General features: G+C 51.7%; 2 protein-coding genes across 2 annotated transcripts; both read left to right on the forward strand.

Moving 5' to 3' along the window:
* Window positions 1-8,237: 8,237 nt before the first annotated feature.
* Window positions 8,238-10,723, forward strand: LOC307193056 (cathelicidin-6-like). The gene is made up of 4 exons (XM_079934525.1): window positions 8,238-9,030; window positions 9,668-9,775; window positions 9,902-9,973; window positions 10,580-10,723. The coding sequence occupies exons 1-4, from the start codon at window positions 8,542-8,544 to the stop codon at window positions 10,679-10,681; spliced, it is 771 nt and encodes a 256-aa protein (XP_079790651.1). The 5' UTR covers window positions 8,238-8,541; the 3' UTR covers window positions 10,682-10,723.
* Window positions 10,724-17,724: 7,001 nt separating this feature from the next.
* On the forward strand, window positions 17,725-19,822 carry LOC307193057 (cathelicidin-6-like). The gene is made up of 4 exons (XM_079934526.1): window positions 17,725-18,086; window positions 18,724-18,831; window positions 18,958-19,029; window positions 19,636-19,822. The coding sequence occupies exons 1-4, from the start codon at window positions 17,889-17,891 to the stop codon at window positions 19,735-19,737; spliced, it is 480 nt and encodes a 159-aa protein (XP_079790652.1). The 5' UTR covers window positions 17,725-17,888; the 3' UTR covers window positions 19,738-19,822.
* The last annotated feature ends 894 nt before the right edge of the window (window positions 19,823-20,716 follow it).

Raw genomic sequence — 20,716 nt, forward strand, 5'->3', positions numbered from 1 at the left:
CAACTCTTTCATATTGAAGGTTTTCTGGAACATTAGGCATAGATTACTTTCCATCAAGTTATCTCATGTTACTTACATTTATCTTCTCCATGGGAGTTTTTACATATTAATGATATTGGCCAATTGAAGTGTTTCCCAGGCTGTTCACAAACAACGTTTTATCTAGTAAATCCTTTTATGGTTTCATAAACTACTAAGATCAGAAGAGCCATTCCCACATTCATCACATTTTATATGATTTCTGTCCAGTGTGCAGTCTCAGGTCTTTGAAGGACTGAGAGACAAATGAAGGATTTCCCACATTCCTGTCATTGATAGGGTTTCTGTCCATTGTGAATTCTTTCATGCACTTGAACATATGTGGAAGTGAAGGTTTTCCCTTCATTTTTACATTCATAGGGTTTTTCTTAAGTATGGGTCCTTTGATGTATTTTCAAAACCACTGGATACCTATAACTTTTACCACATTGTTCACATTGATATTGTTTCTCTCCAGTGTGAATCCTTTCATGTATTTTAAGAGAACTGGGATTAATGAATACTCTCTCACATTCTTTATATTTATAAGGTCCATCTCCAGTGTGTGTTATCATGTGTTTCTGAAGGGTTATTTTCCATGTGAAGGCTTTCCCACATTCCTTACATTCATAGTTTTTCTCTGGTGTGGATTCTTTCATGACTTTGAAGAGACCGGGCAGTATTCAATACTTTAGAACATGTTTTATGCTCATATGGTGTCTCTTTGGTGTGATGTCTTTTGTGTAGCTGTAAGAAACTGAAATGATTGAAGGCTTTACCACACTGCTTACATTCACAGAGTTTCTCTCCTCTGTGAATTCTTTCATGTATTTGAATAGTTTCAGGACTTTTAAAGGCTTTTCCACATTGTTTACATTGATAGGGTTTCTCTCCATTGTGACTGCTTTCATGCATTTGAAGACAACTGGGATAAATGAATGCTTTCTCACATTTCTGACATTTATAAGGTAAATCTCCAGTGTGTGTTACCATGTGTTTTCAAAAAGTTGTTTCCCACGTGAAGGCTTTCCCACATTCCTTACATTCATAGGGTTTCTCCCCTGTGTGAGTTCTTTTGTGTAGTTGGAAGGATTTTTGATATTGAAAGACTTTTCCACATGGTTCACATTCATAGCGTTTCTCCCCAGTGTGACTTCTTTCATGTGTTCTAAGAGAACTAGGAGAAATGAATGCTTTTCCACATTCTTTACATTTATATACCTTCTCACGGTACTTTTGATACTCTCTTGGTTTGTCTTCAATGTGACATTTCATGTGTCTATTAAAGGATGAATGATGCATGAAGACTTTTGCAGATGCACTGCATTCCCATGGTTTTAAACCAGGAGTTTTCTTCTTCAGATTGAGAGTTGGAATAAGGGTGAAGTTTTCTCCACAGGAACTACTGTCTTTACTTTCAGAGAGTCTCTTTACCATAGGACTTCTTAATTTTCTCCCCTGGTTTTTGTACTGATCTTCAATATCATGATCTTCCTGTTTTCTTTCTACTGAGACCAGGTTCCGGAATTTTTCCCGCATCACATCTCTGTAGAGTTTCCTCTGTGAGGAATCCAGTAAAACCCACTCCTCCAGGGTGAAGTTCACAGCCACATCCTCAAAGGCCAATGAGTCCATTTTGAGGTTTCCTGGGTCTGTCTGAGTCCCTCCTAATGACTCCAAGGACCAGTGCAGAACACAGAGCAACAGAAGGTACATGAGAGTTAATGGGCCAGTGAACCGGACAAGACATGCGACCTCCTGCGCTCTGTATTATATATTCATTATATATTCGTTCTTCTCATTGTAAAAAAAAATTATTTAAAAATATTTTGTGGGCCCCAAAAGTATCATGGTCCCTAGGCAGTGTGCCTACTGTGCCTAATGGATAAGTCGGTCCTGGGAAAGTGGTTTTCCTGGTATCAGGGCAGCCACCCTGGCAGGGAAATAAATGCTGCTTCTGTCTGGGGACAGTGGGCACTTGCTGGAGCTGCTCTGAGACCACCCCCGCTGGCCATCTGTGGGTATTGCAGGGTAAGTGGGAGGCCTCATGTGACTTTGAAGGCAGTGCCTGGGGATTTCCCTGCCCTGGTGTCTTGTCAGGCAGAGGACTAGGAGCTGGGGTTCCCCTGGGGTACCTCCTGTTTCGACTGGATTTCATCTCTGTTGAGTGAGATTTTGTTAAGACTAAAATGACACCTCTCCAGAACACTGGCGCCATAAATTTTTGTCAGTAAAACTGAGAACTAGCTATTACATAGAATTGTTTTGTGCTAGGACAAAGGAATTGTCCTAGCTGAGAACTAGCTTTTACATAGAATTGTTTTGTGTTAGACAAGGAAATGGAGACACAGAGAAGTTATTTAAAGCTGAGGTGATAGAGCTGGCTGTTTACCCTTAGATAACTCCATTTGTATTTCTTGAGACTAAGGGTAGCCTCCTATATAACTACAGAGCAGTTATCAACTATGTATATTTACATGGATACAACATTTTTTCCTATATGCTGGCCCAGTTCCATTGTGTCAGTTGATAAAATAATGTGCTTTAGTTTACAGCATTTTGTCACCTCCGGTATAGGATTCAGCCTAGGGTCAGGTGTATCAGGAATTTGTGACTTCCTATTAGCCTCCTTTAATCTGGACCATTTCCACAGCTTTCTGAATTTTTTTTTCTAAAAAAGTTTGTGTGTGTGTTTGTGTGTGTGTTTGTGTGTATGTGGAAAGAGGTTGTTGGTTGTTAAGGTGTCAAGGTGTGTGTCATGTGTGAGGTGTTGTGAAGTGTATTTATGAGGGTGTTGGTGTGGGCACAGGTGTGTTTGCTTGTGTATGTGTAATATATATGGTATGTGTGGGGTGTTTGTGGCTATGTATTTGAGTGTAATTTTTGTGATGTGAGGTTGTATAGGAGAAGTGTGGGTGTGAGTTTGTGGGTTTGTGTGTAGGTGTCCAGGTGTCTGAAATGTGTTCGGGGGATGTGTCTGGGTGTGTGTGGGTATGTGTGAAGTTTATGAGGGTGGACTGAGTTTGCATGTGTGTGGATGTGTGTGTAAGAGGAGTGTATAAAGTGTGTGTGTGTGTGTGTGTGTGTGTGTAGTTCAGGGGTGTGTATGTGTATATATGGTTGTGCAGGGGTGTTGTGAGTGTGGGTGTACAGGCTTATATGTGATTGTAGGGGTGTATGTGTCAGCGTGGTTCTATGGGCATTTGTGGCAGTGTGTTTGTGTGTAATTTATGTAAATGAAAATTTTAGGTATTCACTTTAATCTCCAAAAGTTATATTTATACTCATTAAAATATACTTTAAGCAGCATAAACAGAAATAGTGTTTTATTGACTCATTATTCCCAAGGGGAGGGGGCAGGTATGGGGGAAGAATTTGATTGAAGAGTAGAAGCAAGTTACAAATAGAATATAATGCTTATCCTATTACTCAATGTTGTATCTTTTTTTTTTTTTTTTTTGGCTGCACCAAGCGGCTTGCTGGATCTTAGTTCCCAGAAAGGGATCTAACCCATGCCCCCTGCAGTGGAAACGTGGAGTCCTAACCACTGGACCGCTAGAGAATTCCCTCAATGTTGTGTCTTTAAAATTTAAAAAGACATTTTATTTGGCAATAATTTCGAACTTATGGAAAATATCAAAAATAGTACTTAAAACTTTCATATTCTCTATTCCCAGGGTCACCGACATTTTGCCTAAATTGTTTCTCTCTTTCTCTTTCCCTCCTTCTCTCTTCCTCCCTCTCTGTCTCTGTCTCTCTCAGTGGTTCCTATGTCCCCAGGGTTTGGGTTTTATTCAGCTGTGGTCAGATCACCAGATCGGGAGCCCATCGCCAGTGCAGAGCGAGTTTGTTGCTCACAGTTCCCGGGGTGGGGGTGGGGGGGAGGAGCGGGTCATGCTGGCCCACAGGAGAGGACAGTGACAAGCAGAGAGCCAGGGCGGGGCACTGCAGGGAAGCCCGTGTGATGTTCTCCAGGGAAGGAATGGACGAGGCTTGAGGGTGAGGCTGACCAGGTTTAGGATCGGCTAGCTTGAGTAATTTCAGTGAGCTGGGGCTGGGGTGTAGGGGCTGCCCAAGTTGTTGATGCCTGACCCTGGGGCTATTAGGACAGGGGGTTAGAGTCTCAGCAGCAGAGAGGGTGGGGTGGGGTGCTGGTCAGTTTGCATGTGAAAAGCGAGCTGAGGGAGAGAGTCTGCTGTCTCTAGGCATCTGCTAACCCTGGGATGTGTGGGGTGTTTGTGGCTATGTGGGATGTGAAAACATCAGAAACAGAAAGTAGAAAACCTGGTTAACACAGGGCTACTTACATAATGTAATCACTGACACATCTGGATTATAACCTCATATCTCAAAGCTCTCTTATACATTAAATTAGTACCTTATTTTTCCCTCTTTTTCTGCCTTTTTTTGATTTAAAAAAAAACATTATTTATTTATTTTTTAAGATTCTTTTTGTGGGATTTTAGTTCCCTGACCAGGGATCAAACCCGGGGCCCTAACCATCAGACTGCCAGGGAATTCCCCTTTTGAATTGTTTTCATGATTCTTTTTTTTATTTTATTTTTAAAATTTATTTATTTATTTATGGCTGTGTTGGGTCTTCGTTTCTGTGCAAGGGCTTTCTCTAGTTGTGGCAAGCGGGGGCCACTCTTCATCGCGGTGCGCGGACCTCTCACTATCGCAGCCTCTCTTGTTGCAGAGCACAGGCTCCAGACGCGCAGGCTCAGTAATTGTGGCTCACGGGCCCAGTTGCTCCGCGGCATGTGGGATCTTCCCAGACCAGGGCTCGAACCCGTGTCCCCCGCATTGGCAGGCAGATTCTCAACCACTGCACCACCAGGGAAGCCCAATGATTTTTCTTTATGTCTGCTTTTGGCCTACTATTTATACTTCTGTTTAAATACTTTTATGTGATTGGCCTAAGGTTTACAGAATACATCTGTAATTAATTGCATCTGTATTCAATAATATATCACTTCAACATGCAGTGGAAATAGCTTCCCACAATGCACTGACAACATTGTCCAGTGTTTTCATGTGTAGGTGATGTTTTGTTGGTTGGGAAGCCAAAGGTTTCCATCTGATGCCTCTGCCTTGTGTGTTATCAACAGTGCAGGAGTGACTGAAAAATAACAATACTCAGAGGCTAGTTTCAACTTTCAAGTTTCTTGACACCATGAGGGTGAATCCACAAAACTGAATCCCTCCAGCAAAGTGAAATTGCTGCCTTTTGCAAAGTAACGAACTTAATGCTCCTGGTACTAGGACTACCCCTGTGCCAAACTTGAAATGCCTATTAAAACCTAGCCCTTTTTGGTCTTGTAGTAGAAAAAGCCACACTCCACGGGGCTCTGACCCTATGCACTCCTAATGAGATCTTTGAACACTTCTCTCCAGGCAAGGGTGGTGCTTCAGGCTGTCTTTTTTAGGTTGTAAACATCTAGACGGAAACGTGGCTGGTCACGTTCCAGATGTGGCTCTCTCAGATGTGGGGTCTGTGTCAGAGCTTCCTGGGGACTTTGGTCCACCCAGGTTCCTGAAGATGCCTGATCCTTCAAGGCTGAATCAGCTAAGTTAAAGACAAATGTGTGGGCTGTGCCACTGCAGCTGCTCAGCCTCAGAGACATCTGTTTACACCTGTGCATGAACAAGGGCCTGCTGTTCAGAGTCTCTGACCCTCACCTCCAATTTCGGATGGGAGGAATTTCTCCATGGGGGAGAGGAGGGCCTTCTGTGCAACTGTAAGAAATCTTCCATTTTACAGACAAAGAGAAGGAGGGGCAGCTGGTGAAAGTCTGGTTTAAGTTGACATAGGTGGTCAACAGGTTGGGCAGAGGCCGCAACCGGGGGACCAGAAGCCAGGGCACTCAGCCCTGGCCCCGCTCCTTCTCTTAACCACTCTGCTCTGTTTGCCTGGAAGTCCTGGGCTCTGGGGCTGGGATGAGGATGTGTCTAAACACAGGTGAGGCTGTGCTTTGTCCAATTGGGGGTTTTAAGTGCAGAGCATGATGGGAAAGGATGGCTGGCTCAACCAGACTGGGCAGGGAAATAGAGGGGAGCTGGGAAAGGTGGGAGCCCCAGATTGGGGACAAGGTGGTGACAACACTCTTGCAGCAGCCTCTGCAGGAGCCTCTGCTCCCATCTCTTGGCTGGTGTGTCCTCTGTTGGGTTAGGAAGGGGCGTGGGGAGAGTGCCCAGGGCCCAGCCTGACCATCTCAAGGCACAGCTACTGTGGCCTCAGAGATCCTCCCACTCTTAATGCTGCTCCTTTATCCACCCCCCCACCCCATGCTTCCCTCTCCCCCTGCTTCTCTCTCTCTCTCTCTAAGCAAGAGCCTGGAGAGAGAACTGCAGGAAAATGGAGCCACGTGGGTTTCTCTAGGTCATTGTAGCTGGATTCACTCTCCCTTGCTGCTGAGAGTTCCACCAGAGCAGAGTATTTGCAAGGAAGTCACAGCTAGTGAGAGGCAAACCAAGAATTCAAACACATATCGGCCTGACTCCAGAGTCTAAGGACCTGGGTAGCCCTGGGGACGGCTTTTTGGCCTCTTGATACTAACAGCTGCTCTTAATGGAGCATCAGTTATAGGCCAGTTGCTCCCAAGGTCTTTCCGAGGGTTGACTCCTTTATCAGACCTTGTCCTTGAACAACCGGTTGCCTGTACCCATGGAAGGATGGGGAAGGGGACCTCAGTCCTAAGGTTTAGGAAATGCAATGGTGCAGAGGCAGGAAAGCAAAGGGAGGATTACAGACACCCAGTAACCATGTGTATTGCTAATTATTTGCTACTGTAATCACCTTCTTTTCCTCCCTTGACTTGGGGAAAGGACACAGCTTGACCAACAGGCCACTGGGGCAACACCTGGACTGTGAAACCAGGTTGCACAGAAGCCCACCTCTCCTTCCTTCTCCAAGGCTGAGTGCGCAACCAGCGCCATCCTTCCCGGTTGCCACCTTCTGAGGTGCCCTGGCCATGCCCCCAAGAGTCCCACAGGCCGGCTGAGTCCAGGAGCTACCCCAGGCCTCACAACCACATGGTCATTCCTCCAGAAAACTGTACAAGAATCTCCTTCTTGGCCTGTGGCCCCTCTATTGCTTTAGCCCATGACCTTTCCGGCTGTGTTCTCACCAACTCCCACACTGACCCCCCAGCCTGGTGTCTCATCCACAGCACTGGACAGGGAGCCACTTGGGGTCAAATCAGAAGAGACTTCCTGAGGCTGTGCGAGCCAAGAGGAGGAGGTGCCATTTCTGGATGGAGGTCAGGGAAGCCTTCCCCAGGCGGAAGGGCAGGGCAAGCAGAGGGACCAGGCGCAGAGATGGGGAAGAGCAGGGGCTCAGCGCTGTCTGGGTGGCTGCGGTGGATGGGGCAGCCTGACACCTGAGGCCTGCAGGGCAGGGGCTGAGGACAGCAGGGAGCATCCAGACCCAGACCCTGATGCCCCTGCCTCAAGGCAGCGGGGGAAATGGCCCAATCAGTGCTTGGCCTGAGCCCCTAGACAATGGTGTGGAGGGCGGACAGTGGTCTGGGGAGAGCCTAGAACCAGAGAAGGTGGAGTGTGGAGGCTGTGGCTACACTTGAGAGAAGACGGTGGTAGGAGCTGGGCTGGGCTGGTGGGAGGCCAGAGGGAGTGTCCTCAGGAGGAAGAAGGAGCAGGTGGGGCTCCCAGGCTTTCAGCTCAGGGCTCCTGCGGCGGCACCCAGCCAACAGCAGCCAACAGCTCAGTGTGGACAACCAGGGGCACTCATGGGAGCCTTGAGCTCAGAGATACAGACCAATGATGTGTGTCCCTGATAACTGGTATCTTGAGAAGGGGTGTCCCCAGGAATGTGTGAGGACTGGGAGGAGAAGCAGCCCGGATGCACCTGTGCCAGCCCTGCCTCTTAGGAGGAGGGTCCTTGGAGGAGACCGAGCAGGAGCCACGGGGGAGGCAGGAGGGCACCCAGGAGAGTGGCAGCAGGGGACATTTGGTCAAGGGCCATTTCAGGAGGACAGACATGTCTCTAGAGTCTGTATAGTTGAAGACAAGGCTTGAGGGTGAATTTGGATCCAGTGAGGACTGGCCAGTCTGCAGTGGCCTTGAGTGTGAGAGGCGGCACTGAATTGGGGTCCCAGTGCAGATGACCCCTCCCATGTTTGGTTGAGGAGGGGTCAGGGGGACAGGCCATGTCTGGTGGGGACCCGTGGAGAGCTATTTAACCAAGAAAACAGTGAGGATGAATCCAGGACAGGAGACAGAGGGAGCCAAGCCCCTGACTGGCTGAGGGCTGGGCCCAAAAGACAAGATGGTGTGGGGTTGACTGTCTGTCTAGGGTTTGGGCTAGGTGTGTAAGGCTCTAGAAGGAGCTGGTACAGTCATCCACTCATCAACATTAACTGATGACTACTCTGTGCCAGACAGTGCCTAGAGGAGGAGATTGAGTGCTGAATACACTCCTTTACCCTATTCCTGAGGAGACCAGAGTGTGGAGGCAGAGGGGACGTAAGACAGAGCCTGGTCTTCCCTCTCCTGGAGGACTCAATGCTCTTGAGCAACCCTGCCTATGACACTCCCCATGGGCCCCAGGAGAGGCCAAGACGTTGTCAAGGAGATGGAGAAACCATTTCTTCACCTTCCACAGGAGGCCTCCCGCTCCCACTGCCCAGCAATCCCGTGAGGCAACAGCAGGGGCTGAGGCAAGTCCAGCTCACAGCCGGGGAGGAGATCAGGGATGGGGCAGGTCAGGAAGACGCGTGGTTGGGCCATTGCATCAGGCCCAGGAGGGGCATAAAGGAGGGTCCTGCGTGCTGGGAGGAGGCCGACTTGGAGACCATGGAGACTCAGAGGGCCAGCCTCGCCCTGGGGCGGTGGTCACTGTGGCTACTGCTGCTGGGAGTAGTGGTGCCCTCGGCCAGCGCCCAGACCCTCAGCTACAGGGAAGCTGTGCTTCATGCTGTGGATCGTCTCAACGAGCGGTCCTCAGAAGCTAATCTCTACCGCCTCCTGGAGCTGGACCCGCCTCCCAAGGCCGTGAGTCAGGAGGACCCTGGGGAGGGGGCTGTCTCCCGCCAGCCATGGCCACACTGTCACCGCCTCTGCTCAGGCTGTACCTCCTATCAGGAAGGGACTTCTCCCTCTAGGTGGGCTCCCACCTCTTCCAGGAAACCTTCCCAGAGCTGGGTCCCCTCCCAGCAATGAGAGCTTCCTGCCTTAGCATCTCTACTGTGGAAACAGGCGCCCTGTACACCCTGTTCAGGCTTAAGGGCCTTCTGGGAGCTCCAGGGATAGAGGGGGGTCACTGGCTCTGCCATGTGGCCTCCCTGCTAAAGTCCCCCTGCTCCTCGTTCTCTCTCTACCAGGGAGGGCTCTGCTCAGCCTGGAGGTTCCAGTGACAAGGTCTTTCCCTGCAGGTGGTCCCTGACTTGCCTCAGCCCCTCCATGGGGAAGGTGTTCTCATCAGAGCTGGTCTGAGGTCCCCTCCTGCTCTCTGTGTGCCCATGAGGCCAGGAGTGGGCTCTGTCCCCTTCCCTTGTGAACCCAGCACCATGCCAGGGGCCAGGCACACAGGAGGGGCTGGAGAGGCTGCCATCTAGGTGGGGGCAGGGAGACAGATCAGAGAAGGAAGCATGAGCCCGAGCCCAGTCTCCTTACTTTGATCCTTGACCAGGATGGTGACCCGGACACCCCAAAGCCTGTAAGCTTCAGAGTGAAGGAGACCGTGTGCCCCAGGACATCGCAGCAGCCCCAGGAGAATTGTGACTTTAAGGAGAATGGGGTGAGGCTGGGGGCTGGGTGCTCCCTGGGAGCTGAACAGGGCCTTGGGGACCATTTCCAGCCCCTGGTGTGAGGCTGGGAGGTTATGGTCTGCTGGCTCCAGTTTGACCCGAGCCTCCCCTTCCAGCTGGTGAAACAGTGTGTGGGGACAGTCACTCTGGACCAGGTCAAGGGCCAAATGAACATCACCTGTGATGAGGTGAGTGGCCCCTTCTGAGCTGCAGGGGTTTCTGGGGGGGTTGGACTGTGTAACACCCTTTGGACCAATTACCCACTGCCCCTTCCAGGGCAGAGAAAGGCCCTCTTACCTGGCCCCTCCCTCACCCGAGCCCCAGGCCTCCAGGACTGGCTCTGCCATCCCTTAGAGCAGTGGTTCTCTAAGTGGGGTCCCACCCGGGAACTTGACAGAAAGGCAGATTCCCAGGCCCCACTCAGACCTCCTGAATCAGACTCTGGGCTGGGGCCCAGCCATTTGTATTTTCACAAGGCCTCCAGGGGATTCCGACTGTGCTGAATTCTGAGAGGCACTGACTAGAGTAATGTGCTTTCAGCCCCTACTCCCGTCCAGCTTTGCTGGGATAGGCTTGTGACCCTGGGAATCCCCTTGCCATCTGTGGACCCCAGTTTCCTCATCTGTCTGTGGGTGTAGGGATTCAACCTTGTGCTCCAAAAGTCATAGCTAGAGGGAGAACTGGGGTCCAAGTCTCCTGGTGTGGTCCTGGAAAGGGGCGTCCAGGTGGGAAGCGGTCTTGTGTTACCCCTGGGTCCATTCTCCACAAGTAACCTGGTTCTTCCTGGTTCACAGCTGCAGAGCGTTGGGAGATTTAGGCGGCTGCGTCACAGGATCGGAAGAGTTTTGTCGAAAGTTGGTCCGATAGTTGGCCCACTAATCAGGATTTGGGGGTAAATTGTGGGCCCATGGAAGAATCCTACAGGTGTCTGCCTTGGCTCAAGCTTCCGGACTCTGAAAAATAAAATATTCTGAAAGCAAATTCCTCCATTATTTAATTTCACTTGTCTCGTCTCCTCCCACTTACTGGGACCAAATCCTTAACTACGGCAGGCCTCCTATATGTGCCTGTGTGTGTGTGTGTGTATGTGTGTCTGTCTGTGAGAGTGTGTGTTTTTCTGTGTACGTACGTGATTGCACATGCAAAATAGAGGAATGGTTGTTTTTTCCAGAAGGGCATGTTGTGAGGCAGCAGGGCCAAGAGGTCCAGGACATCGTCTCCATTCTCAGGTCCCTCCCATGCCATGGACCAGGCCATGAACATGCCTAAATGAACACTGACAACAAAAAAAATTGAATATAGGTATATTTTTATTTTAAAAATTTTATTGAAGTATAGTTAATTTACAATGTTGTTTTTTTTTAATTGAATATTTTTCATGTCAGCCCTTGAGACGGGAGATGTAATTGGCCCCTGCTGGGAGGTCTGCAGGCCTTGTCAGTGCCTTCAAAAGTGATTGACTGGTAAGAGGGTCTGCTCTTTGACCATTAGACACCTCAGTCCTAAGGTTTAGGAAATGCAATGGTGCAGAGGCAGGAAAGCAAAGGGAGGATTACAGACACCCAGTAACCATGTGTATTGCTAATTATTTTCTACAGTAATCACCTTCTTTTCCTCCCTTGACTTGGGGAAAGGACACAGCTTGACCAAGAGGTCACGGGGGCAACACCTGGACTGTGAAACCAGGTTGCACAGAAGCCCACCTCTCCTTCCTTCTCCAAGGCTGAGTGCGCAACCAGCGCCATCCTTCCCAGTTACTACCTTCTGAGGTGCCCTGGCCATGCCCCCAAGAGTCCCGCAGGCCGGCTGAGTCCAGGAGCTACCCCAGGCCTCACAACCACATGGTCATTCCTCCAGAAAACTGTACAAGAATCTCCTTCTTGGCCTGTGGCCCCTCTAACACTTTGGCCCATTATCTCTCCCAGTTATTCTCTGTCCACTCTCCAGCACCAGTGCCCTAAGTTCTTTCCCAGGGTTGACTCCTTTATCAGCCCTCATCCTTGATCAGCCACCCGAGGTGTGTGCTTTCCAAGGACAAATTTACTGAGAGAAAAATGGAGGCACAAAGAGACTGAGAACTTCTTCCCCAAAAGTAAACAGCAAGTGAGGGGCAGAGCTAGGACCTGATGGACTCTGGCTTCAGGATCTGTGCCCTGGACCATTTTATGGCATGTCAGTCATCAGAACCAACTTCCCCAGGACCTGTCCCCTCTGTCCTGACCCCAGGAGAGCAGAAGATCCACTTTCTGGAGGAGTTCCCATTTGTCTTCAGAGGACACTGTCCAGATCTCCTGTTCCTTGTAGAACAGCTGAGAAGGGCACTTTTGGAGCCCGGGTGCTCCTGTCTTCCCTGGCTCAGCTTCTGGTGCCCGTTCTGTGGGAGGGCCTGGGACGATCCTGAGCTTCCCTTCCTTATTCTTTTTTTTTGGGGGGGGCTGCACTGCGTAGCATGCAGGATCTTAGTTCCCCGACCAGGGATCAACCCTGCGCCCCCTGCAGTGGAAGCTCAGAGTCTTAACCACTGGACTACCAGGGAAGTCCCCTGAGCCTCCCTTCTTCAGCTCACAGGGCCGGGTACCCAGCTCTCCACCCCACGCTCGGTGTCTCCGAGCACAGGGGAGCTTGTCCTGAGGAGCAAGGACTCTGGAGATCAGGCCGGCTGGGCTGGGCAGCTGCAGGAGGCTGTTCCAGCCCAGGAAGCAGCCTGCTGTGTGGGCCCCACTGGGCCTGAGCAGGCTGGGGGCAGGGGGGTGCTGGGCTGGAGAGGAGGCCATGGGCCCTGTCACGAGCTCCAGATGCCCCCAGAGTTGGACGGCTGTGGGTGCTGTGGGCGGTGGAAAGAGCATTGGCCCGTGAGTCCAGTCCCAGCCCTGCCACGTGCCCCCACCCACAGCCTTGCTGAGCCCCCTTGTCCCTTGCTTTCCTGGGGCCTGGTTGCCCTTCTAAGCAATGGGAGTTGGTATAGTCAGCGCTGCTACACTTGTGTATGTTTGTGTGTGTTTAGAGCCCTTCTTTATTTCTTAAAGACGACTTCAGAGAACCAGTAAATCAAAGTGATAAGTACATGTATTTCCCAGGGAATTAAAATTTCCGCCATCTGAGGAACTCCTGAAGCAGGTACTTGGAGCTCTTCCTGCCATGACTGTATTTTGGGGGCTGGGGGCAGGGCCAGCGTCACGAGTGTGTCACCAGTGCAGTCACACAGGCCCCTGTGCTCAGAAGGGCTTGGTACCTGGTAATGACTTATTCTTTTTTTTAACATCGTTATTGGAGTATAACTGCTTTACAACGGTGTGTTAGTTTCTGCTTTATAACAAAGTGAATCAGCTATACATATACATATATCCCCATATCCCCTCCCTCTTGCGTCTCCCTCCCTCCCACCCTCCCTATCCCACCCCTCTCGGTGGTCACGAAGCACTGAGTTGATCTCCCTGTGCTCTGCGGCTGCTTCCCACTAGCTAGCTATTTTACATTTGGTAGTGTATATATGTCCATGCCACTCTCTCACTTTGTCGCCGCTTACCCTTCCTCCTCCCCATATCCTCAAGTCCATTCTCTAGTAGGTCTGCGTCTTTATTCCCGTCTTGTCCCTAGGTTCTTCATGACAATTTTTTTTTTTTTAGATTCCATATATATGTGTTAGCATACGGTATTTGTTTTTCTCTTTCTGACTTACTTCACTCTGTATGACAGACTCTAGGTCCATCCATCTCACTACAAATAACTCAATTTTGTTTCTTTTTATGGCTGAGCAATATTCCATTGTATATATGTGCCACATCTTCCTTATCCGTTCATCCGCTGATGGACGCTTAGGTTGCTTCCATGTCCTGGCTATTGTAAATAGAGCTTCAATGAACATTGTGGTACATGACTCTTTTTGAATTATGGTTTTCTCAGGGTATAGGCCCAGGAGTGGGATTGCCGGGTCATATGGTAGTTCTATTTTTCATATTTTAAGGAACGTCCATACTGTTCTCCATAGTGGCTGTATCAATTTACATTCCCACCAACAGTGCAAGAGGGTTCCCTTTTCTCTACACCCTCTCCAGCATTTATCGTTTGTAGATTTTTTGATGATGGCCATTCTGACCGGTGTGAGATGATATCTCGTTGTAGTTTTGATTTGCATTTCTCTAATGATTAATGATGTTGAGCATTCTTTCATGTGTTTGTTGGCAATCTGTATATCTTCTTTGGAGAAATGTCTATTTAGGTCTTCTGCCCATTTTTGGATTGGGTTGTTTGTTTTTTTGATATTGAGCTGCACGGGCTGCTTGTAAATTTTGGAGATTTGACTTATGCTTGAGGTCTTGAAATTCCCACGATTTTGCACAAGGGGCCCCACGTTCTCATTTTGCAGATGACGTAACCGGTCCTGGCCAGTGGTGACTCCACACTTGTCACAACACAGGAAGGAGGTCCTGGAAGCCATTCTGAGAGAACTTATTTCCCTGGGTACTTGACTCGAAAATGCCTGAGTCTTTGCCGTCAGCCATGAGCAGTCAGAGGACAGGGGAGAGCCCAGGAAGGGAAGGAAGAGAGTGGGAATACAGAGCAGAAGGGGACCCCCAGAACAGCCCTTCGGTGCCTCTGGAGGGGCAGTTTCTGCCTTCCCAGGGCATCTATGACCAGATGCATTGACCTTCACTAAGACAAGCCAGGCTGTGGGGAGGGACCGCAGAGGCACCCAGGAAAGGTGAAGCTGTGTGGGCCTCGTGTGCAGTGCACCGTCTCACTTCATCCTCCTGGAAGCTGGGGTCCAGATAGGCCTGACCTGCTTCCTGCTTGCAGAACATGGTCTCTTGGAGGCCGACCCTGAGACCCTGGGGTTTGCAGGTCTTTGTTCTGGCAGAAGGAAGAGGGAGGATGTGCCTTCTCAGATGTACCTGAGGCATCCAGAGTCCCCTCTGGGGAGAGGACACCCTCTTAGGCTCTCTGGGGGCAGGCCTGGCCTGCACCCCTAGCTGCCCTGTCTATACCCATGTCCCCAGTAAAATCCCACTCACGGGAATGGTACTCACGCCCACCAGTCTGCTCCATGTCTGGGGCTGGCCCTAAGCCTGATCCTCTTCTGCAAAGCTCAGGCACCCTCGCACTCAGCCTCCACCTGGGCCCAGCTCACCTTGTCACACAGCCCCAGATGCTGCGGAGAGGAGCTGGTTAGGCGTTTGATTGAGGTGGGGTAGTGCTGCCCTCCTGCTAGCTGCTCTCCTTCTCCAAGGCCCGTGCCTGGGAAATCCCAGCCTAGCTGAGGGCTTTCCAGGAGGACATAATCTCCCCAGCTCTTTGCTTCACATGAAGTGGTACAAGGGAAAGGAGGAAGCTGACCCTGAGCAGAGGGTCCTGACCTTCATCCCTGACCCAAATTCCCACCCTCACAGCAGCCATGGCTGCCTTCCCTGCTCACTGCAGAGGGCAGGAGGGGGGTCTGAATTCCAGCCCCTTGTCCCTGTAGAAGGGCGAGCGTGGTGGGTTGAGTCGGGGCCGTTGATCCACGTCCAGGTCTGTCCTTTTTCAGAGGGTGGGAGGGCCTTGTTGGAAAGATATTGCCTGTAGGTCTCATTTTACTCATCAGCTGGTCAAATCAGAGAGCTAGTGGGTGTCCCCACAGTTGGGGACACAGCAGCCTAGGGTCCAGTTCTCTTTCCCATAAAGTGTCTGGACAGGAAGGATGGCTGAGAGGAGCAAAGGAGTGGGTGATGTAGGGTCAGGGCTCATACCTGATTTGTTGGGGTGAAGGGTACATGAGGATTTCTCAAGGACCAGATGTGGAGTCAGGGGCAACCTGCCTGGGGACAAGGGCTGTGGTGTCTTTCCTGAGAAGACCTCCGCTCTGATAGGCTATGAGGCTTTCCTAAACCAGGAAAGCCAGATGCTGGAGGCATGAAAGGCAGGCCCCCCATTACAGGAAGTGCAGTGTGAGGACCTGGCAGAGGACCCTACACGGGATCCAGGGAGGATGGGGAAGGGGACTTCAGTCTGAAGGATGAGCAAATGGAAAGGCCCAGAGACAGGAATGCACAGGGAGGGTTTCATAATACCAAGTAACCATGTGTATTGCTAATTATTTGCTACTGTAATCACCTTCTTTTCCTCCCTTGACTTGGGGAAAGGACACAGCTTGACCAAGAGGCCACTGGGGCAACACCTGGACTGTGAAACCAGGTTGCACAGAAGCCCACCTCTCCTTCCTTCTCCAAGGCTGAGTGCGCAACCAGCGCCATCCTTCCCGGTTGCCACCTTCTGAGGTGCCCTGGCCATGCCCCCAAGAGTCCCACAGGCCGGCTGAGTCCAGGAGCTACCCCAGGCCTCACAACCACATGGTCATTCCTCCAGAAAACTGTACAAGAATCTCCTTCTTGGCCTGTGGCCCCTCTATTGCTTTGGCCCATGACCTTTCCGGCTGTGTTCTCACCAACTCCCACACTGACCCCCCAGCCTGGTGTCTCATCCACAGCACTGGACAGGGAGCCACCTGGGGTCAAATCAGAAGAGACTTCCTGAGGCTGTGTGAGCCAAGAGGAGGAGGTACCATTTCTGGATGGAGGTCAGGGAAGCCTTCCCCAGGCGGAAGGGCAGGGCAAGCAGAGGGACCAGGCAGAGATAGGGAAGAGCAGGGGCTCAGCGCTGTCTGAGTGGCTGCGGTGGATGGGGCAGCCTGACACCTGAGGCCTGCAGGGCAGGGGCTGAGGACAGCAGGGAGCATCCAGACCCAGACCCCGGTGCCCCTGCCTCAAGGCAGCGGGGGAAATGGCCCAATCAGTGCTTGGCCTGAGCCCCTAGACAATGGTGTGGAGGACGGACAGTGGTCTGGGGAGAGCCTAGAACCAGAGAAGGTGGAGTGTGGAGGCTGTGGCTACACTTGAGAGAAGACGGTGGTAGGAGCTGGGCTGGGCTGGTGGGAGGCCAGAGGGAGTGTCCTCAGGAGGAAGAAGGAGCAGGTGGGGCTCCCAGGCTTTCAGCTCAGGGCTCCTGCGGCGGCACCCAGCCAACAGCAGCCAACAGCTCAGTGTGGACAACCAGCGGCACTCATGGGAGTCTTGAGCTCAGAGATACAGACCAGTGATGTGTGTCCCTGATAACTGGTATCTTGAGAAAGGGTGTCCCCAGGAATGTGTGAGGACTGGGAGGAGAAGCAGCCCGGATGCACCTGTGCCAGCCCTGCCTCTTAGGAGGAGGGTCCTTGGAGGAGACCGAGCAGGAGCCACGGGGGAGGCAGGAGGGCACCCAGGAGATTGGCAGCAGGGGACAATCGGTCAAGGGCCATTTCAGGAGGACAGACGTGTCTCTAGAGTCTGTATAGTTGAAGACAAGGCTTGAGTGTGAATTTGGATCCAGTGAGGACTGGCCAGCCTGCAGTGGCCTTGAGTGTGAGAGGCGGCACTGAATTGGGGTCCCAGTGCAGATGACCCCTCCCATGCTTGGTTGAGGAGGGGTCAGGGGGACAGGCCATGTCTGGTGGGGACCCGTGGAGAACTATTTAACCAAGAAAACAGTGAGGATGAATCCAGGACAGGAGACAGAGGGAGCCAAGCCCCTGACTGGCTGAGGGCTGGGCCCAAAAGACAAGATGGTGTGGGGTTGACTGTCTGTCTAGGGTTTGGGCTAGGTGTGTAAGGCTCTAGAAGGAGCTGGTACAGTCATCCACTCATCAACATTAACTGATGACTACTCTGTGCCAGACAGTGCCTAGAGGAGGAGATTGAGTTCTGAATACACTCCTTTACCCTATTCCTGAGGAGACCAGAGTGTGGAGGCAGAGGGGACGTAAGACAGAGCCTGGTCTTCCCTCTCCTGGAGGACTCAATGCTCTTGAGCAACCCTGCCTATGACACTCCCCATGGGCCCCAGGAGAGGCCAAGACGTTGTCAAGGAGATGGAGAAACCATTTCTTCACCTTCCACAGGAGGCCTCCCGCTCCCACTGCCCAGCAATCCCGTGAGGCAACAGCAGGGGCTGAGGCAAGTCCAGCTCACAGCCGGGGAGGAGATCAGGGATGGGGCAGGTCAGGAAGACGCGTGGTTGGGCCATTGCATCAGGCCCAGGAGGGGCATAAAGGAGGGTCCTGCGTGCTGGGAGGAGGCCGACTTGGAGACCATGGAGACTCAGAGGGCCAGCCTCGCCCTGGGGCGGTGGTCACTGTGGCTACTGCTGCTGGGAGTAGTGGTGCCCTCGGCCAGCGCCCAGACCCTCAGCTACAGGGAAGCTGTGCTTCATGCTGTGGATCGTCTCAACGAGCGGTCCTCAGAAGCTAATCTCTACCGCCTCCTGGAGCTGGACCCGCCTCCCAAGGCCGTGAGTCAGGAGGACCCTGGGGAGGGGGCTGTCTCCCGCCAGCCATGGCCACACTGTCACCGCCTCTGCTCAGGCTGTACCTCCTATCAGGAAGGGACTTCTCCCTCTAGGTGGGCTCCCACCTCTTCCAGGAAACCTTCCCAGAGCTGGGTCCCCTCCCAGCAATGAGAGCTTCCTGCCTTAGCATCTCTACTGTGGAAACAGGCGCCCTGTACACCCTGTTCAGGCTTAAGGGCCTTCTGGGAGCTCCAGGGATAGAGGGGGGTCACTGGCTCTGCCATGTGGCCTCCCTGCTAAAGTCCCCCTGCTCCTCGTTCTCTCTCTACCAGGGAGGGCTCTGCTCAGCCTGGAGGTTCCAGTGACAAGGTCTTTCCCTGCAGGTGGTCCCTGACTTGCCTCAGCCCCTCCATGGGGAAGGTGTTCTCATCAGAGCTGGTCTGAGGTCCCCTCCTGCTCTCTGTGTGCCCATGAGGCCAGGAGTGGGCTCTGTCCCCTTCCCTTGTGAACCCAGCACCATGCCAGGGGCCAGGCACACAGGAGGGGCTGGAGAGGCTGCCATCTAGGTGGGGGCAGGGAGACAGATCAGAGAAGGAAGCATGAGCCCGAGCCCAGTCTCCTTACTTTGATCCTTGACCAGGATGGTGACCCGGACACCCCAAAGCCTGTAAGCTTCAGAGTGAAGGAGACCGTGTGCCCCAGGACATCGCAGCAGCCCCAGGAGAATTGTGACTTTAAGGAGAATGGGGTGAGGCTGGGGGCTGGGTGCTCCCTGGGAGCTGAACAGGGCCTTGGGGACCATTTCCAGCCCCTGGTGTGAGGCTGGGAGGTTATGGTCTGCTGGCTCCAGTTTGACCCGAGCCTCCCCTTCCAGCTGGTGAAACAGTGTGTGGGGACAGTCACTCTGGACCAGGTCAAGGGCCAAATGAACATCACCTGTGATGAGGTGAGTGGCCCCTTCTGAGCTGCAGGGGTTTCTGGGGGGGTTGGACTGTGTAACACCCTTTGGACCAATTACCCACTGCCCCTTCCAGGGCAGAGAAAGGCCCTCTTACCTGGCCCCTCCCTCACCCGAGCCCCAGGCCTCCAGGACTGGCTCTGCCATCCCTTAGAGCAGTGGTTCTCTAAGTGGGGTCCCACCCGGGAACTTGACAGAAAGGCAGATTCCCAGGCCCCACTCAGACCTCCTGAATCAGACTCTGGGCTGGGGCCCAGCCATTTGTATTTTCACAAGGCCTCCAGGGGATTCCGACTGTGCTGAATTCTGAGAGGCACTGACTAGAGTAATGTGCTTTCAGCCCCTACTCCCGTCCAGCTTTGCTGGGATAGGCTTGTGACCCTGGGAATCCCCTTGCCATCTGTGGACCCCAGTTTCCTCATCTGTCTGTGGGTGTAGGGATTCAACCTTGTGCTCCAAAAGTCATAGCTAGAGGGAGAACTGGGGTCCAAGTCTCCTGGTGTGGTCCTGGAAAGGGGCGTCCAGGTGGGAAGCGGTCTTGTGTTACCCCTGGGTCCATTCTCCACAAGTAACCTGGTTCTTCCTGGTTCACAGCTGCAGAGCGTTGGGAGATTTAGGCGGCTGCGTCACAGGATCGGAAGAGTTTGGTCGAAAGTTGGTCCGATAGTTGGCCCACTAATCAGGATTTGGGGGTAAATTGTGGGCCCATGGAAGAATCCTACAGGTGTCTGCCTTGGCTCAAGCTTCCGGACTCTGAAAAATAAAATATTCTGAAAGCAAATTCCTCCATTATTTAATTTCACTTGTCTCGTCTCCTCCCACTTACTGGGACCAAATCCTTAACTACGGCAGGCCTCCTATATGTGCCTGTGTGTGTGTGTGTGTATGTGTGTCTGTCTGTGAGAGTGTGTGTTTTTCTGTGTACGTACGTGATTGCACATGCAAAATAGAGGAATGGTTGTTTTTTCCAGAAGGGCATGTTGTGAGGCAGCAGGGCCAAGAGGTCCAGGACATCGTCTCCATTCTCAGGTCCCTCCCATGCCATGGACCAGGCCATGAACATGCCTAAATGAACACTGACAACAAAAAAAATTGAATATAGGTATATTTTTATTTTAAAAATTTTATTGAAGTATAGTTAATTTACAATGTTGTTTTTTTTTAATTGAATATTTTTCATGTCAGCCCTTGAGACGGGAGATGTAATTGGCCCCTGCTGGGAGGTCTGCAGGCCTTGTCAGTGCCTTCAAAAGTGATTGACTGGTAAGAGGGTCTGCTCTTTGACCATTAGACACCTCAGTCCTAAGGTTTAGGAAATGCAATGGTGCAGAGGCAGGAAAGCAAAGGGAGGATTACAGACACCCAGTAACCATGTGTATTGCTAATTATTTTCTACAGTAATCACCTTCTTTTCCTCCCTTGACTTGGGGAAAGGACACAGCTTGACCAAGAGGTCACGGGGGCAACACCTGGACTGTGAAACCAGGTTGCACAGAAGCCCACCTCTCCTTCCTTCTCCAAGGCTGAGTGCGCAACCAGCGCCATCCTTCCCAGTTACTACCTTCTGAGGTGCCCTGGCCATGCCCCCAAGAGTCCCGCAGGCCGGCTGAGTCCAGGAGCTACCCCAGGCCTCACAACCACATGGTCATTCCTCCAGAAAACTGTACAAGAATCT

The sequence above is a fragment of the Stenella coeruleoalba genome (genome assembly GCF_951394435.1).
Source record: "Stenella coeruleoalba genome assembly, chromosome: 10".
NCBI classification, from domain to species: domain Eukaryota; kingdom Metazoa; phylum Chordata; class Mammalia; order Artiodactyla; family Delphinidae; genus Stenella; species Stenella coeruleoalba.